This window comes from Aplidium turbinatum, chromosome 10 (genome assembly GCF_918807975.1).
Source record: "Aplidium turbinatum chromosome 10, kaAplTurb1.1, whole genome shotgun sequence".
Classification (NCBI taxonomy): domain Eukaryota; kingdom Metazoa; phylum Chordata; class Ascidiacea; order Aplousobranchia; family Polyclinidae; genus Aplidium; species Aplidium turbinatum.
This window is the reverse complement of record NC_137481.1, coordinates 757,976-777,001: the sequence shown is the minus strand read 5'-3', so window position 1 is coordinate 777,001 and position 19,026 is coordinate 757,976. Positions and strand designations below refer to the sequence as shown.

The 19,026-nt window shown below is 37.6% G+C and overlaps 1 protein-coding gene across 1 annotated transcript; it reads right to left on the bottom strand.

Annotated features, from left to right (window-relative positions):
* Positions 1-12,966: 12,966 nt before the first annotated feature.
* LOC145778525 (uncharacterized) lies at positions 12,967-17,788 on the bottom strand. The gene is made up of 6 exons (XM_082590023.1): positions 15,390-17,788; positions 15,051-15,251; positions 14,901-14,933; positions 14,403-14,543; positions 13,595-13,740; positions 12,967-13,304 (listed from the first exon to the last, which is right to left on the bottom strand). Exons 1-6 carry the CDS (start codon positions 15,460-15,462, stop codon positions 13,101-13,103), a joined length of 798 nt encoding a protein of 265 aa, XP_082446149.1. The 5' UTR covers positions 15,463-17,788; the 3' UTR covers positions 12,967-13,100.
* Between the last annotated feature and the right edge of the window lie 1,238 nt (positions 17,789-19,026).

The following is a 19,026-nucleotide window of genomic DNA, read 5'->3' as shown; positions in this document are numbered from 1 at the left end:
GATCCTCCTGAAAAACAAGGGAATCAAACTCTTCCTTCCACCTCACCTATCCTCCATGTCCTTTCGGATTGCACATGGAGGATACAAATGGGGAGATTTTAATAGATCAATACATTCCGACAGAAAAACAAACTGCAAATTCTGCAGAAAACCAGAAGACAATGTGGCCCACGTCCTCACCAAGTGCTCCTTTGCACAAGGAATATGGGAGCGCCTGAAACAACAATATCTTGACCTAACCAAGGAAGACATAGAAATAACAAAGGACATGATCCTTTACAACCAACTCCCTGGAGGACAAAAGAACAACCCGATTCTCTTGACCATGATGAATGTCGCCAAGCACACCATCATCCAAAAGAAGAAATCTCTGGACATAGGCGACACATATATACAGGACACAAAACGGTCCACCATTCAAGCCCTGTGGGTCATCATGACAAAAACGAAAGACATAACACAAAAGCATAACATTCCTTTGTCATCTGACACTTCTACTCCTTCCAAACCTCCTCCTACGGTCAGAAGAAAGAAGAACCAGTCGAGATCCACTCTTCAACCGCCCTCTCAGTCGTCCTCGGTGGTAGGGATGACTGATTGCAGCGGTGGGTCTCACTAGCACAGTACGGTCGTAGATCATCTTTGAAGAAGTTTAGACAGCCAAGGGCGTAACAACCCACCTTTAACCCGTCCCTCTCACTCATCTGCAACGGCCTGATGCCGGAAGAGTGATTGCAGCGGGAGATCTTTAACCGTCCCTCTCCGTTGTCCCACTCGCTCTGGGATGACAGGATTGCAGCGGCCAATTCCAAGACGACTCTGGGGTCAGCGAAAGCTACCCTCTCTCTGGCCGCTCCTCTCTGGCATCTCCGCCAAATGAGGTGTCAGACTGCAGTGGCCCGTTTCCTCCAAACAGGTGCCCTTCTTGAAGCGGGCAACAAGAAGATACACACACACATACAAACTCAAATAAAATTTAAAAATTAATTATCTACCAAAACGCGCTAGTTCTCATGCTTGACCCGCCATCTCCTAGTCTGCTCCAAGATCAGCAAGAGGAAAGTCGAGACAGGCAGATCAGCTTGAGGCAGCCACTAACCAAATATTTACATCCACAGATTACCATCTACCGCGGTGGGTCCCTTCGGTCGTAGTGAGTCCCTCGCCTCCCTGGTAGGTATCTTCCATGTAAGTATGGTGTGCCTGCTGAGTGTTTGGGTGTGTGGACGGCTCCCGGAGCGGACGCACTAATGATGAGACAGGAAACAAATCCATTCCATATGGACAATTTGTAAACCTGCAAGATGTAGTGGTATCCATCTTGAACTCTGAGCGTTGCGCGAAAGAGAAAAAAAAAAAAAAAAAAAATTGTACTCAGACCATAATAATGCACCAACCTTATCATTAAGCTATCACACACACATAAAATGGGATCAACACACATATAAAGTAAATAACTCCATCTTTCAACATCAACATGTAATATCCGAAATAGAAACAACATGGACCAATTGGACAACAAGAAAACCAAACTTTCAAAATACTCTTGAATGGTGGGATAAAGGAAAAGAAATACTTAAAAATAGGCTGATAGAGCTCTCACAGCAACTTGCAACGATGCAACGAGAAGCATATGACACAGCAAACCAACAACTCCAGATCTTAAACTCTAAGATTGAAGACGAATTTCATCCAAACCTAGTATCTGATCGAGCAAAATTTACCGATGTTATTGAACAATTTCACAATAACACGCAAAGAGGAGCACAAATTCGCTGCAAAATACCTCAAAACGATTCAGAGAAAACAAGCAAAGGATTCTTTCATCTTGAAACGAAAAGAGGTAAAAATAATACTATCACCGAACTACATACAGAGGACAATAAAGTTGTAACCAACAAAAATGACATCTTAACAGAAACACACAATTTTTACCATAAGTTATGGGGAATTGATGGAAAAATTGATCCAACTGAACAAGATGAATATCTAAACATTTTGAACCACACCACAATACATGCAGATGAAGCACAAGAAAATGAAAGACTAATAACAAAAGATGAAATTAAGATCGCAATTGATACATTAAATAAAAACTCAGCCCCCGGCTCGGATGGCCTCAGCGCAATCTTTTACCAAAAATGTTGGCACATTTTGAAATATGATTTGCTTGAAATGTATACTAACTGTTTTCTAAAAAACACTATGACAGTAACGATGAGAGAAGCCATAGTTAAACTTTTTCACAAAAAAGGAGATAAATCATCGCTGAAAAATTGGAGACCAATCTCATTATTGAACACGGATTACAAAATTTTAAGCAAAATCCTAGCCAATAGAATCACCCCCTTAATGAAAACACTGATTCAACCCAACCAAAAATGTGGTCTACCGAACAGACGAATTGAACACGCTACAATGAATATTCAAGCAGCCATCGAAGCAGCAAAACTAAAAAACAGAAAATTATATATAATGGTAACAGACTTTGAAAAAGCGTTTGACAGAGTGGAACATTCTTTTCTGTACAAAATACTGCAAAAAATTGGATTTAAGCCAGTGATGATTTCATACTTAACTCTTATAGCCTATACTCAAACATCTCTAGTCGAGTTGAAATGAATGGAGCACTAACAAAAAAAATCGACATTAGGCGAGGCATCCGACAAGGATGCCCTCTGAGCATGCTCTTTTTTATAATATGTGCCGATGTACTCACACGCCGCATAGAGAGCAATGCATCAATAAAAGGCTTCTCCATAAATAAAAAAGCAGTAAAAATCGAATAATACGCAGACGACACAACGTTTATCACAAATAACCTTAATTCTATTACTGAAATACTTAAAGAATTAAAACTTTACCAACAAATGTCAGGACAAAAAATTAACGAAAATAAAACACAAATGCTTGTATCACAACCTGAGTTACAAAGTGAAGTACAGCAACATTACCCACATATTCAAATTCAAAATGAAATAAAAATCCTTGGAATCTGGCTAGGAAACAACAACAAAAAACTAGACACTCTTAACTGGGAAAAAGTGATAAAACAAACTGAAACGACTGCCAACATTCATAAATTTCGACCACTCTCCCTTCTAGGAAAAATCACCATAATAAATAATCTCCTCGTGCCTATATCTCTTCACATGGGAAGGGTTCTTTACCCACAAAAAAAGCATATCCAATCCTTAAACAAAATCTTATACAATTTTCTATGGTATCCATCTCCAATTGAGCAATTAAGCAGAACAAAAATCATTGCAGAAGTTAAAAACGGAGGATTAAAAATGATTGACATAGAAACAAAATTTCAAACCAGTAGAGCTGACAGAATTAGACACCTGTCCACACTCGATAAAGCTACAGAACTATGGCATGAATGGGCAAAGTACAATCTAAACTATAAAATAAGGCACATCAACCAAAAATTATATAACCTAAGTGCATAGCCGTACGAGACCAAACCATTTTGGGGGGGCAGAACGTAAATATGCCCAAATGTGCACGCTTTTATAGAAATTGCCCAAATATAATGTATGCGGTGTATGATAACAGTGAAAAACTAGCATAATAAGACCACCAGCAGTGGCGTAGCCAGGAATTTTGAAAGGGGGGGAGGTGCAACCCCAACCCACACCCCTTGGCTACGCCACTGATCACCAGCTAGCTAGAATTTCTTACCAAAGGAATCAAGATAGAACAACTGAATTCATCTTTGAAGATACCTTGCTTGTGCATTGCTCGATGCTTCTGCACTTTGGCATGGTAGGTAGGAGTAATAAATATTGTTTTACACACAACAAATATAAAACAACCCCACTTAAATATTCTGTTGAGATGTCATAAAAGACTCAGAAAAATAAACATTGCAGAAAACCGGCTCAGGGTGACCATGCGGATTCAGAAAAAAAGTACATAACAATAGAGAAATTATAATTAAATGCAATAAAACACAAACATACTACTTCAAATAAACTTTGTTCAATTAATTAAAGTAGTTTTGATGATACAAATTTTAGTACAAAAAATAAAAAGGTCTGGCAGCACTACTTCTAAAAATATAGTTGGGCTAGGCTAGGTAATTTGATGACAAAAATAACTAATATATTCTAAGGTTGCATACAGACGGTGACGTAGGATTTAAAGAACCCAATTAGTCTAACGGTTCATATTGACATTGATTCAACGTCTAAATATTGAATAATATTTAATCGTCGGATTTGCAGAAGGCGTCGTTGGATTTTCAAAAAATCGCCGAATAGGGAACTCGCCGAAAAAGGCTATTGCCGAATAGGGAACTCGCCGAATAGCAGCAGACACTTTCATAAAAGTAACCAAACAAAGCTAAGCAACACCTTTACATTACTTTTAACAGGTATAACATTTTTTTGTTAGATGTTGTGGTGTTGCTTAGCTATGTCTGTTTATGGTTGAAAAAGTACTGTAACCTCTCCACCCGAATTGTTTTATAAAAGTATTCACCAGATTTATATAAATACATATATTTTTTGTAGTTGCCCAGAATCAAGATGATGCATTTATAGATATTATGAAAAAAATTAAAGACTTTGTAAATTTTGATGCGAGGCAACTGCATCATGCCAATTTGGGCAGTTTTATAAATAGACTATGATCAGATAATTTCATATTTTTTGTTGCCCAAATCTAAATGATACAGTTATGTAAATGGGAAAAATTAATGAATTTGTTCATTTTGGGGAAACTGCCTCATGGTAATTTGGGCAGAACTTTGCATAAATAGACTAATCAGTTTCATCAAATAATTTCATGTTTTCAGCTGCCCAAATCAACACGATGCATTTGTGAAAATTAATAAAATTAGTTAGCCTATATAGCAAATTTTGCGTTTTGATTTGGGCAGTTTCACAAAAGTATTAGAGACATACTTTGGTGGTTGCCAAAATTGGCATGATGCAGTTGGTTAAATGCATTTTGTACCGTACTACAGTTTGATCACCATGCAATACAATACATCAATACGGGTGTGCCAAATGAAAATTTTGTGGCACATTTCTTGTGCAAATAAGAGGCTGTACTTAGTTTGATAGGTAAAAGATATTAATTTATAGTTTTTCTTAATTCATGCAATTTTGTAGCTTTTCATATAGCAATTTTTGCCCGAATAATTGCAAAATTTTGCCCGAATTCGCGACGTTTTGAAACAACAGGGGGGGCGGCTGCCCCCCCTGCCCCCCTGGCTCGTACGGCTATGCCTAAGTGAACCACACTCTGATTGCCCAAATTCGTTTTATTCTGATATTTTTCGCACTTTTCTCCAACTCCGAAAACACAATCTTGACTGGACTGATATATCATATAATACAATATACACAACCCTAAAAGCACAAAAAGAAACTAAAACTGAAATTAAGAGCCAAAACAATGAACAAATAAGCTGGTCAGAAACGCTCCTTATGAAGAAAAATATCAAACCATACTTTTCAAACTCTGACATATCGATCTGCTATCGAATAGCACATTCAGCTTTTAAATGGGGCGATTTTTACAAACAATCTAACTCATGGCGTTGCAGCCAGAACAAAACTACTCAGTGCAAATTTTGCAAAATGGCTGTTGACAATATAAAACACCTGTTAACTGAATGTACCTTCACGAAATCAATTTGGAAAAAAATAGAAAAGCTATATCATTCAATAACAAAACAAAAGATTAAGCTTACAACTGATATAATCCTATACAACCATTTTCCAAGCAGACAGGCAAACAGCCTACTGATTCTGCTGATCCTAAATAGGCTACAGTTAAGAGTACCATAATTAAAAAGAAAATTTCACTAGACATTGGAGATAAATATATGTGGGACAACAAAAAATTTACCAAAACAACCCTCTGGGTTATTAAAACAAAAATTAAAGAATATCTTCAAAATGACACCTCCGTAATACCGACGCCCCTTACAAACTCCCCACACTGTAGCATAAGTCGAACATGACAACCAAGAACCCCCTGTTCTCGAAAGAATTCTGCTATTAATTGTTATCATTTGCAGTGTATGTACCTGACTTGTGAATTTTATGAAATGCGCCATAGTAAATGATACATATTCACACATACCATCTGCATGTAGCATCATTGCACTACAAGAGAGCAATGAGGCAACATGCAGATCCTTCTTCGTTTAAGCAATTGCATGCATTACATTATATTCCTACTTATTGATTTGTTTATTTTTGGCTACAAATGTGCGTTGTGGGACGCACAGTAACATAGACACTTTTATTGTGACTGGTAATGTGTTACCTACCTGCCTGCGCAATGCATCTGATTTAATGTCGAACACAACAACGCCTTTTGGCATATGCATGATAAGAATATCTTTTGGGCTACTATTGTATGAACGTAGGCCTACTTGTTAGATGACCGTTATTGTGGAGATAAAACACTAGCCTCAAACATAAAAGTGATATCATAACTACAATGAATTTCCAAATCTATCGCATGCCTTTGATCTCTTAATACAGGTATAACTTATACTGTGCAACAGATTGGTATCAATAATATGATTGCATTCACCAATTGCTTCTTTTGTATTGTTTACTGTACAACTGTTTTTACTTTTCAATAATAAAAAAAAAAAAAAACCAGCCTCATGGGCGAAACACGTGTCTGTCGCTGTCAATTCTTGCTACAAATCGGCTGCCGAGAAACATATTGTTGATTGGATGGTCTGAATGGCTTAGCGTGGAAGCTACACCGTTATGGTTGGCGAATCGCAGCTGCTCGCTGTACTAGTGAGTGCTCAGCCTTGTGCTGATAGCCAGGAAGAACGCCCCTTTCTTCACAATGCAGTGGTTAATAAAAGTTCGACGATCTTAATAAAAGTTGTGGAAAGACCAAAGTTTTAACAAAGTAAAATTAATAAGATAAATAGACAATGCAAAACTTTAATGTAACTGTAATTTTAATTTAATCATACAAACTTAAAACTTTAATTCAATGCAAAACTTTAATGTTCCCAATTAAGTTTTGTTTTGGTGATTGACTTGATTTGGTAATGAAATGATTTGTAATTGCGATCATGTGTTTGCCGCAAAGGATCATTTTTCAGAAGCTTGGAATGATCTAATGTTCTATGAGTTTGTATCGAGTGATAGGCCTTTAAAATTATTAAAGTCATCATCATCATTATGTTCCTTTCTCTCGTGAAGCGTTGGAGGCAATGAAGCGCCAAGTCTCTCTGTTGTGAGATTTTTTGCAGTTTTGTAATCAACTCTTGACCAGTCTTTAATATCATTTTTCCATTCAATATCAAACTTTGATTTTTTAAGTTTTTCACTGTGAAAAAATTAATTTCAAAAAGAAATAATCTAATTTTTTATTTAAGTCTGATGAATCTACCAAGCTCTGGATTTGAAAGAATCTAAGTCTAAGCCTTGAAAGAGAAGAATCTCTCATTATTTAGTCTGCAATTGATTTTGATTTGATCTCTGGGCCGCTTTTGACAGCTTTCACTTGATTCCTCATCGAGTCAGGTATTTCTAGGTCGCGCTCATGGCAACAATAGAAACAAACTACAAACAATGAGATCGCGATCGCGCGTTTGTTTCAATGAAGAATCAGCTGAAGCTCAAGTCCAGACTTGAAACTGTTTGTGTCTGAGTATTGTTTAGTTGCTTTCCCACGGTGGGAATCCCATGATATTCCATTCAGGGCCGTGTGAACAGGTGTCCGACGTTTTTTCGTAAACAGTTGCCCGTAAAACAATTGTTCGTAAAAGTAATTCTTCGTAAAGCGCTTCTTCGTGCATTCAATTGACCATAATACTAATTGTTCGTAAAACAGTTGCAATTGTTTACGAACAATTAATTAGACTAGCGTATATGCTAGATATGTGCTGGATGTGACGTGCTGTAGACGAGCAGACAGAGTGTAGTGTCCCTGATTCAGAATGGCATTACAGTTTGGGCGCAGCGAAAAAGGAAAGCCAAAACGTTTGTATGGTGGCCAGCTTTATTTATTAGTTACAAAGATTATAGTGCATTCTACTTATTGGAAATTTGAGCATTTTTAAGAGAAATGCCCTGCACGAGTAACAACATGGGCGCCGAAACGATTTTTAACTGGGGGGGGGAGCAGGATTATGAAAAAGGGCACTTTTGTTGCTGAAAGGCCAATTTTTTTAAAACTTTTTAGATAAGATATAGCGATAATGCTCATCTATCAGCTCACTATCGAGTAATGAACAAGTGTCCGATATACAAAGAAAGGCATCATGCTATGTTATAATGGTCGATGTTGTATTGCAGAATTTTGTGCTGTGAATATTATTTTGAGGCAAAAATGAAAGATTATGATTAGGCTATAAGCAAATAGCAGAAATTGTTATATTTCAAAATATGCAGTAGCTTACATGACCTTAAAAGGGCACCACTGCCCCTTGCCCCTCCATGATGCCCCCATGCCTCCCCGCTTCAGGTGCCCTTGAGTAACAACTGAAAAATTGTTCACGAACAATTCACCTATCACCTGTTTACGAACAATTCACCTCACCTAAACCAAGGAATGGTTTACGAAGAATTGTTTTACGAAGATTTCATTTTACGAACAACTGTTTACGAACAATTCACCTATAACCGTGTGAATACCATCTTGGGTCCCCCGAAATCCACTAATGGGCCCCTATGTTTAATGATCGCTCTTAAAAATAAGACCAAAAAGCGTTTAGGGTCGCAAACTTTTTCAAAGTGGGAAAAAATTTACATTCATAATTTTAGCAAAGAGTAAAACAACTCTAAGAAAAAAACTTAATACGTCGACAATGCAGCAGCGAATCTAAAAAAAGAATTGTGGAAGGACCAAAGTTTTAACAAAGTAAAATTAATAAGATAAATAGACAATGCAAAACTTTAATGTAACTTTAATTGAATGCAAAACTTACATTTTCCCAGTTAAGTTTTGTTTTAGTGATTGACTTGATTTGGTAATGAAATGATTTGTAATTGCGATCATGTTGAATTCTTGATGTATTCACAATGTTTGCCGCAAAGGAGCATTTTTCACAAGGTTGGAATGATCTAATGTTCCATGAGTTTGTATTGAGTGATAGACCCTTAAAATTATTAAAGTCATCATCATCATCATCATTAAGTTCCTCTCGTCGAGAGTTGGAGGCAATGAGGCCATAGGCGTAGCCAGGGGTGGGGGGGTGGGCGAAAGGGGCCATGGTCCGCCCCAAATTTTCAAACTTTGGATTTCGAAGTTGAGCCCTTTGTTGAAAATATAATAAAATTTGTAGAAATTTATATCGTTTTCCAAGACATCTGGCTATTAACACCCCCCAGGACTTGTTTTAGACACACAGAAAGACACCAATAAATTTTGCAAATCGTAAATCGCGCAAAATTTACGCGATTTACGTTTCTTTTAACTACTTTGTGGAAGCAATTTCAGAATGGCTTACTCTGTTGGGTTTTTGTGTAGCTGAATTTTTGGTGTTCTCTAATTTTCGCCGCAGTTTTTGCCCGTTCGTGTGTAAGAGCTACCTTTAATAAGTTAATAGCTGTTTATCTGATAATAAATTTCATACAAATATTACCCTAAAAGTGTTTCCAGAAAGCGCTATAATCCATTATTTGAGTTAATTTTCCAAAAAATTTTCCGCGGAGGCATGCCCCCGGACCCCCCTAGAATTGGATTTAGGGTGCCTGCAATACGTAAAACATTAAATCACCACTTTGGGCCCCTAGTTTGCCCATAATACACTCAATTATTTTTCCGGGCCCTTTTGTTACATTACGGGCCCCCTCAGGAAGAACAACAACTTTTATGCTTGAATTTAGTCGTTTAGGATGGTTTTAAATAACATTTTTGTGCGTAAAGTATAAAATCACAATTTTGAGCCCCCAACCATCACAGGCCTGGGCCCTCAAGGGTACGCCGTACCCTTCGTACCCCCTCTCATAGGCCCTGCCAACGACCGCACAAAGGATGACCACTTGAAACTTCAAACACATTTAAAAATACACCAAAAATTACGACTACTCAGAATAACAACTTATAGCCTTGTAGCGATTATAACTGTTATCAATTCAATTTAATTCAATTCAATTTATTTTTCTTTGTCAGAATGCAAAAGAAATGATATTGTGAAAAAGAAATACAGAAACAAAACTAACAAAAGGAAAAGGTGGCAAAACTATAATGGTTTAAGACGTGCATGAAAGGATCTAATATTGCAGTATATGCATCGATAAATATAGTTAAGCACGGCCACCAAACGTGATACTTTAAAACAAGTTGATGAATTAGTTAAGAATCAGTCGCCTCCTCGTTCCTGGAACAACTGGAGCGCCAATTCTTAAAGCAATGAGAACACGACTGAACCCAACAACATCACAAAAAATTACATTCATTCAACACTCAGTGAAATTTACAATAATACATATCTGCTCCCCTACCCTTAAAATGTTGTTCTGGCAACGCTCCTGCATGAAACCGATCAGCAATTCATCATTTTCTCGGTCTACTTCCACTTCATGCTTCACACGATTGACATAAAATCACCATGTTTTACTATTTGTTCATTATATTTATGCTTGAAAGTGCACGTGTAGGCCTATGTATATGTGGCATCATTGCTGACAAATTCACTGTTCATTTTTGTTTAACTAACTAGCTCAAGAAAGTGAAAACCTCCGGCAGGAAATCTTTGATGGTTTTGCTGGTTTGAAATTGTAGAAATTTTATGCATCTTAAATGGCGACAATAAAGCAACCGGAATTTGTTGTCGCTCTGGAGACCTGCTCATCTCACCAATTGGATTATTGACTTCATGTAAATTTCGGTCTAAACACTGCATCACAATCACATTCAGTGTCAGTAATGGGAAGCACTGATCTACATCATCTTCTCACCAATCTATTTTATATTTCTGATAAATTATAAATTATAAATTTGCATCGTATTTCGACATACTTCTCTGTAAATTTTTGATGATAATACAGTAGTCCCCGCTTATCAAGCCCACGGTTAATAGGTCCACATGCTTATTAAGCCCAATTTGGTCCGATCCGTGATTACTGAATGTATGAAGTGTTATAGAATCGTCCCCGGCCTAATAGGTCCACTAGCGTAAAAAGCATAAAATCATTCGATCACTAGGTGGACTTAATAAGCGGGGTCTACGATAGGCTATTTTTAGGTCAAAACAGCATAAGCTTCCAGAATATGAGGTCGAGAATTGTTGTTACTCAGTTGCATGGGATAAGTTTGTAGATCCATGACAATGGTTAGATAAACGTTATAGCAGAAAAAGTTCGCTTCATTATTTATCAGGATACTTTGATGTTGTTTTACATGAAAATTGCCACCCAGGGCCTTTGTGGTCATACCTAGTGAACCATCTGCCCTAAGGGTAAGAGCCGAATCACTTTCTGCTGTTATATCATGATGAGTTTCAATGATTGATTCTCGGTGTTGTCGGGCTGGTTCCTTTCAAACACAATTTAAGTTTTTCTAAAAAGAAAACAAACTTGATTTATGCTACACAAGTTTATTAAACACAAGGAAATGGAAAATGTTGTAAAACAGGTTGTTATTACGTTGGTTGAACGTAACACTTTCAACTTGAAATGGCCCAGACAGCAAACCAGTCTTTTTTACATTGATTCAACGACTGCAAACGTTGAATCAATGTAAAAATGGTTGATTTGCTGTCTGGGAAAGCTGTTGTTCAACAAACATGTAATTCTTATTTTGATATCATAGGATATCAAGGATTCAACTTCAAATCTATTCAGGGCAATTATAATTTTCGAAACCCCAATTATTGCGCAATATTTTTGCATTTTCTCTGAGATGGGGGTCGGTTATATTTGGACGACCACACTGTGACGACATCGCGTAAGTCACTGATCAGAAGTTCTGACAAAGCGATTTCAAAAATTTCTTTGTTACGTCATAGCAGCAAGTTCTACTGTCTTGTGGACATGATGGGGGACTCCCCTTCATATTCCTCACTTTTAAATTGTGAATTGTTTGAAAAACTTAATTTTGTTTGAAACGCGATGAGTTCGAACAAGTGAGAAAGTTTCACTGGATGATCTCATGCGCCACCTTACTTTCAATATCAAATACTATGGTACAGATTGAATTTCGCTTTTAGCAGTATGATAGTTGCTTATTTCACGATGTAGATTCTAACGATCTGTTGAAGTCAGTGAGAAGAACCACTCACTGACTCCAACACCATTCGTCATAGCACATAACTAGGGAGATGTGTTCCGAAAGCTTGTGCGATTCGCTATTACCACAGCGAACTCGCAGCATCAGGCTAAAACAGGTCATTAAAATCTACATCGTGAAGTAATCACAAACCATTTTGGTCACTGGTAATGTTCTTCAACACTTTGGGGCAAAAACTATGCTTTCCTTGACAGAAAGAGTCCTAACCCCTAAGCAAAATCATTTACAAGAAAAATAACTCGAAACCAAAATTTTTGGAACATATTTGTTTAAACATCTGTGAATACTTCCAAACGTAATACCTACGACATATTCAACGTCATACTTCTTCTTCTTCGTCATATGAGCTGTCTTCTTGGAATAAGTGCGGCACTCTGGACGAATTACACATGGAACATGTAGTGGCAAAACAACACTCCCCGACTCTGTGATTTTCTACCCGATGTCGATTCCCACCCTCCGGGAATGTTCCTCTCAAGAATTGCGTGGGTCCGGCTTAACCGCCTACGAACCGGCGTCGGTCGCTTTCGTTCAGACATGTGCAGATGGGGCCTGGCTCCCTCATCGGGATCCGAGTGTGGCGTCACAGACCAGACAGGCGACCATGTCGTCCATGACTGCTCAATCCATCAACCACCACATGGAACGCTTGGACTGAAGGCCCTGGATGACGAGACTGTCGAGTGGCTGATGACATCATGCCCAAACATATAGTTCGGAACGTCATACTGTATATACCAAACACATTCAAGATTTTATTGTAAATAAAGTGCTACAAACAGACTCGTTAAAAATACAAAATAAATGAAAGTGTAACAATGTCATCCAATAGCGCGGCACTCCAAACGCGCACTGTGACGTCAATGTTGTCAGTCCCTGACTATGACCTCATCGTTATATCGGTTGATGTATTTGCATTGTGACGAAGCTGGTTGGGATTGGCTGAAACTTCCCGAAAACAAAATGGTTATTTGTTGTCCTGGATGTAACGGGGATCTTCCAGGAAGAAGAAATCGCGTCCGGTTCGCGATGGAAGAAGACAATCCGACATCGTTGATGTTATCTTGCAGAATCTTCAGAAAATAAAATTTTTGCTAAATAGTTCCAATATTTTGTTTTTTCTTCAACTGAGTTAAAATTTGTTGAATAAATTTCACTTTTGCTTCCATCGCATTTAATAAAATTCAATCAAAAAATTGTACTCGTTTAAAACACTTTTGACTCTTTATCAAAGTTAATTTATACAGCACTTTGACATCATGTCGTAACCCTAAGCACCATAGCGCCTATATTCGTTTGTTGCTGATGTCATAGTTGCTGATAATGACGCAACCTCCACACAATATACCATTTGTGAACTCACACAGAAGTTGCCACCGACGGGAATGTTGAATCGGACAGTGCCCACCCAATCTTCCGGGTACGCGATGTCCGACTGGAAGTTGATCTTCCCCCAGAATCCGAACTCGGTGGAAGAGCGTATCGTGCATTCCGCTTTGGTAAACTCATCTGGAAAAGAATCCTCATCAACTTTGACTGCATCAAATCTACCGCATGAGGCGTTAAACCTCTCACTAATTGTGACGACATCGTACATGTCAGCCGCATGCGTCACTGCAGAGGATTTCTTCATTCAAGACGAAGATAGAGAAACTTCAGTTTGGAGTTAAATTTGTCAGGAAGAGAATATTTCTGTGGTGCATCAATCTTAGGCCTTGAAAGGGAGACGATGAAATGACCATGTATTCTGCCGTGCGCGGACATTTTGCCGAAAGGACATTTTGCCGAAGTTCATTTTGCCAAAAGGACAAATTGCCGAAAGCACTAATTGTTTGTGAATGATATTTATGCGTTATTAGGTTATGATAATACATATAGTACGTTTGTATAATTTCGGCAATTAGTCCTTTAGGCAAAATGAGTTTCGGCAAAATGTCCTTTCGGCAAAATGTCCGGGTACCGTATTCTGCAAGTCCATCGCCGCCAATTATGAATGATAGTTTGGAATAGACCAATATCTTCAAGCAATTACAATATATCGCTAAATTAAGTGCATGAGATATGGCAACACTAAGTAAAAATGTCGCGAGAATAAGCAAGCAGCCATCTGACATATGACGTAACAAAGCGTGGGATGTGTTCATTGTTGAGGAAGTCATCCTCGCACTTACTCGTCTTCTCGTAACAGAATCCATTCTCATAGCAACATCCTCTGGATAAGCATCCTTCCTCACTAAGTCTCTCCTGCGAATCCTGACACAGGCGGATGTACCGCAGATCCACTTCTGGATCGATCGTGCAATCGCGACCCACTGCATTATGACATAAAGTTTAATACAAGCAAACTCGGCAGCAATTTCTGCTCCAGCTAACTTCCAATGTAGCCAGCAATCATATTGTTACGTGATAATGCACTCACTATACGACAAAGCTTTTCATTTTGATAGAAAATCAAACTTGAAATAGACAAAAACAGAATCATGTTTGAACCCGGCAATTATAATCAAACAATCGTATTTGTGGAACAAAATATCATCACAGTGTTCAGGAGATGAATGATGCAAATCGTCGAATACGGTTTCGATGGTTACCAGGAGGTGAAGGCGTAAACATTACTAAGTGAAGCAACAATTAATCATAGTGTTCCAAGTGAAACGTTTATTACTCACAATTAGCAGCGAAGGAACACGTCACCAACTTTCCTGAAAATATAAACGTACTCAATTATTTGCTACGTTGCTCTGGCAACAATGACGTCACACTATTATTATTCTAGTTGAATGTAGTTGTCGATGCATCTTTATTACGGAATAACTCACGTATTGTTATCACGTTTCCTCGCTTACAAGTCTCTTCGCACTCGTCCACGTCAAGAAAGTTGTTTGGCTCTGACAACCCCCCGTTCCAAGTAACTTCCTCGCACTCCCTGGCGGCGGAGTCGTACCAGAACCTGGTATGGGTTGTGCGACCAGTTCCGGGAAAAAAATTGTCGTTGCAGTAGTCGGGGGCTGGTAGGGGTACTGGAAGAAGTTGTAGTCATCAGTTCAAGTGTATAAAATTGTTATTGAAAGAATTATCAAACAACACAGTTGATTGTGACGTTGATACAGAATTTGTTTTCCATAAACCAATCACTCTGTCGTCATAATAACACCAACCTCCGTCATCAGTGGCGATACTTCCAAGCACGCACCAGGCAAGAAGACACAAAGCAGTACAATGAACAAACATGACTTTTTAAATTTAAACGTAGCAGCTTTTCAGATTAATCAGCAGCTGAAAATAAAACAAGAGTTAGCTTGGAACAGTTGCACTAACCTAAACGATCAATTACACCAAACTAAAGGGTCAAATCCAGTTTATAAAATTACAAGTTACTTTCAATTCAATTTTTAGAGTAAAGATGACTTGATCTTTATAAATGACAAGGACGCACCCCACGTCAATGTGTTTTACTGACATCAACTAGTTGCCTGGAAGGATAAAGAGAAACTCTTTCATCAAGAAGACGACCGTTCATTGCGTCATCTCGACCTACCTCCGAGATGGCAGATACTTTTGAGGTTTCCTAATTCATAAAAGCCCAATCAAATAATAATATGGCTAAGCTACCTAAAGATACGGCTTGACATGCCAATAAATATTAATATTCACAACAATAACATTATCCTAACAGAAAACGTCCTTTCACATAAGTATGTAGTTTCAAATGGTAAAAGAAAATTTATTGCAGCTGCAGATGACTGGATATTTTTGCAACTGAAATCCAAAATTCAGCCAAATTCTTTTAGTATCAAAGGCAATCTTCGAACCGCGATCACTTGACAAGTCATCCAATGCTTCAATCATATCTAGAGATGTAAAAAAAACGTTTTTTTTTTGTTCAAAAAAGAAAACGAGCTCGTTTTTTTTGTTTTTTATCGTTTTTTTTTTGTTTTTTATTCGTTTTTTTTGTTTTTTTGTTTTTTTACCTATTTTGACATTGAATGTCACAATATGCAGCAATTAGGGTAAACTCATTGCAATAGCGTCTCTTTCAACAAAAAACAGTCTCATAACTCGTATAACTTATTTCAAATCAGACAATATGTCTCTCAAGTCTCAACACACGAGCCATAAAGATTTCTCATCGTCTCAAATAGTAGTAACAGTGTCCTATGGTTGGCACATCTCAAGTATTGTCTAATTTGGTCCAGCCAGTTGTTAAATGCAGTACCACACTCGTGTACAGTTTCGAAGCCACCTGGGATTTTGGTTAATGGGCGTGTTAGGACCAGGTGGTCAGTGTCTTGTTTCTCTACTTCACAAAGGCACTTTTGACCAGCACTCCACACCTTTTCCAGTACAACGTCAAGAGGTTGTTCCAGTTGATGTGCATTTGGTGCAAATTTGATGAAAATTACGCAAGCGGTTCTCGAGTTATAAGTGAAATAACCTTAGCCACTAGGTGGCTTCATAGATAAGGAGCAATAGAAAAACGGCAATATCTCAAGAACCGCTCAACGTATTTAGATAATTTTTAGCTCTATCCCTTTGTTTTCTGGGGTGGGCTATCTGTTTATGAACATTAAAACAAGTTTTGGCTACTAATTTTTGAGATAAAAACAAATTAACCTCTTGTCGTTACGCACCAATAAAACCATGATGAGTCAATTTAAAAAAAAAAAATTAAATGGGTAGAGGAAAGATTGATGAAAAGTTTGGCAAAAGCAGTGTAGTGCTAAAGTCCCAACTTTTAGCCCAAATCACATTTAAATGTAGTGAAAGATGGAAATATTTTGATGTTTTTTATTTTCCCTAAAGAGGTTCAATACTCCTTTGTGATGTCATAGTCATGTTTGTTTTCCCTTAATCACACCATTGTGCTGTCATAGACATGTTTAAAAGAAAAATGGTTGCACTTAATCCATCCAATTTGAACTAGTTTGCAGGACTTTGAGACTTTAGCACTTTTCTGTTTTTGCCAAACTTTTCGTCAATCTTTCCTCTACCCAATAAAAAGAATTTAAACTTACGCATCATGGTTTTATTGGTGCGTAACGACAAGAGGTCAATTCCTTTTTATCTCAAAAAGTAGTAGGCCTAGTTCTCAAATAAAATAAGTTTTCATCTATGATGTTTGTTTTGTATCTTTATCCTGCATTGCGGGAATATGGGTAAAACTTTATACTTGTCAGGAAAAGTATTATGAAGCATTTATTCACTATGTGAACACTGAGCAGTGCTGAAAAACTCCACTTTAAAGGGAAAATTTCTTCATTCAGGGTTGGTAGTTACTAGCAATAGTCAACATGGGTGGTGCTGGGCATTTGAAAGGAACATTAACCTAAACCTTTTCTGACAAATGCACTTACTTTTAACAGATAAAAATATCAGTGATAACTGATAAGATCTCTTGTATTATGTCACAAATAATCTGCAAGAAGCATCAATGACGAAGTGTCTAAGATCTTACAACACACGAAAAGAATACTTCTGTTTCAACATTTATAAAGCATATACAATACATCGTTGGTAAGCTATCAGTTATAAAACATATTTAAACAAGCTATTGGCAATAGCTTAGCATCAGTTAGACCACAAACAAGGTAATGTGTGTCTGAATACTGCCATCTTGTTTTTGCCAAAATTTCGTCAACCCATTGAGTGTGTACAAGCAGGCCCGGATTTAGGGGGGCAGAGGGGGCAAGTGCCCGAACCCTCCGACTTTTGAAGGGCCCCCTACGTGGAAAAAATGTGATTTTGTGTTATTTTTTCTTCCTTTCAGCCTTTGAAGTTTCTGCAAAATGCTGTGCAGTGCTGGATTGATGCTACTGTAGACACATAGGTGATTTTTCGCGCCGTAGGCTTAAAAAAAAAATTTGCACGTGACCCCCCCGATCTAAAAGAGCCCCGGGCCCCCCACCAGCTAAATCCGGCCCTGTGTACAAGAATAACCAGTACCACAGTATACTAACATCATAGGCTAACTTCCATAAAAGGAAAAAGAAGTTGACTCATCTACATTATATCATGTATCAAATTGCATTAATTCAATGTTTGTCAGGTCTACTGCCACAAACATGCCTGAGAATGAAAAAGAAAGTGAAACAACGTAGGCTATAGGGCTATGCAAAAAACATATGCTGCTGCCAAGCACACACACTTAGGAATTTCAGCACACCAATAAAACCATTTTTCCTAATTTAATGTTTTTCAAGAGCACTATAATGAAACTAAGCTGCAAATTGTCAAAAATTTGCAACTTTTCCAGAAAAATATGAAAAAAATAAAATAAACAAAAACTTTTTTTGCTCAATTTAAAAAAAAACGGTTCATTTTTTTTGCATTTACATCTTCAATCATATCTGATGATAGATGGTGAGTTTTTGATGCTGTGAAAAGCGATAATATCCAGTCGTATTGTTGTGGTGTGGTGTCTTCGAGAAAATATTTATCAAACAATTGAGAAAGGTTATGAAGATGAGAAATTATGGATTGCTTCACAATGTTTTGATTAAACTCGTTTTATTCAAGGAAGTCGTTCAGTTCAGAAAACATTTCCATTCTTCTACTTCCAACTAGGCTAGACTAATGTTGAATTTTCTTTTCGAACTTTTTGATGTTGTTACTTGTTATACACTGTTAGAATGTCAATTGATTCGCCTTGTAATGACTAATTTAAACTGTTCATCTTTTCAAAAATACAAGACAAGTAGGGGAAGGGAAGGTGATTTGATACACTTTTAATATTTTTGCCTGTTAACTGAAAATTACGTGACACAAACTATTGATTTTAAGCTGGAATGAAAGTCT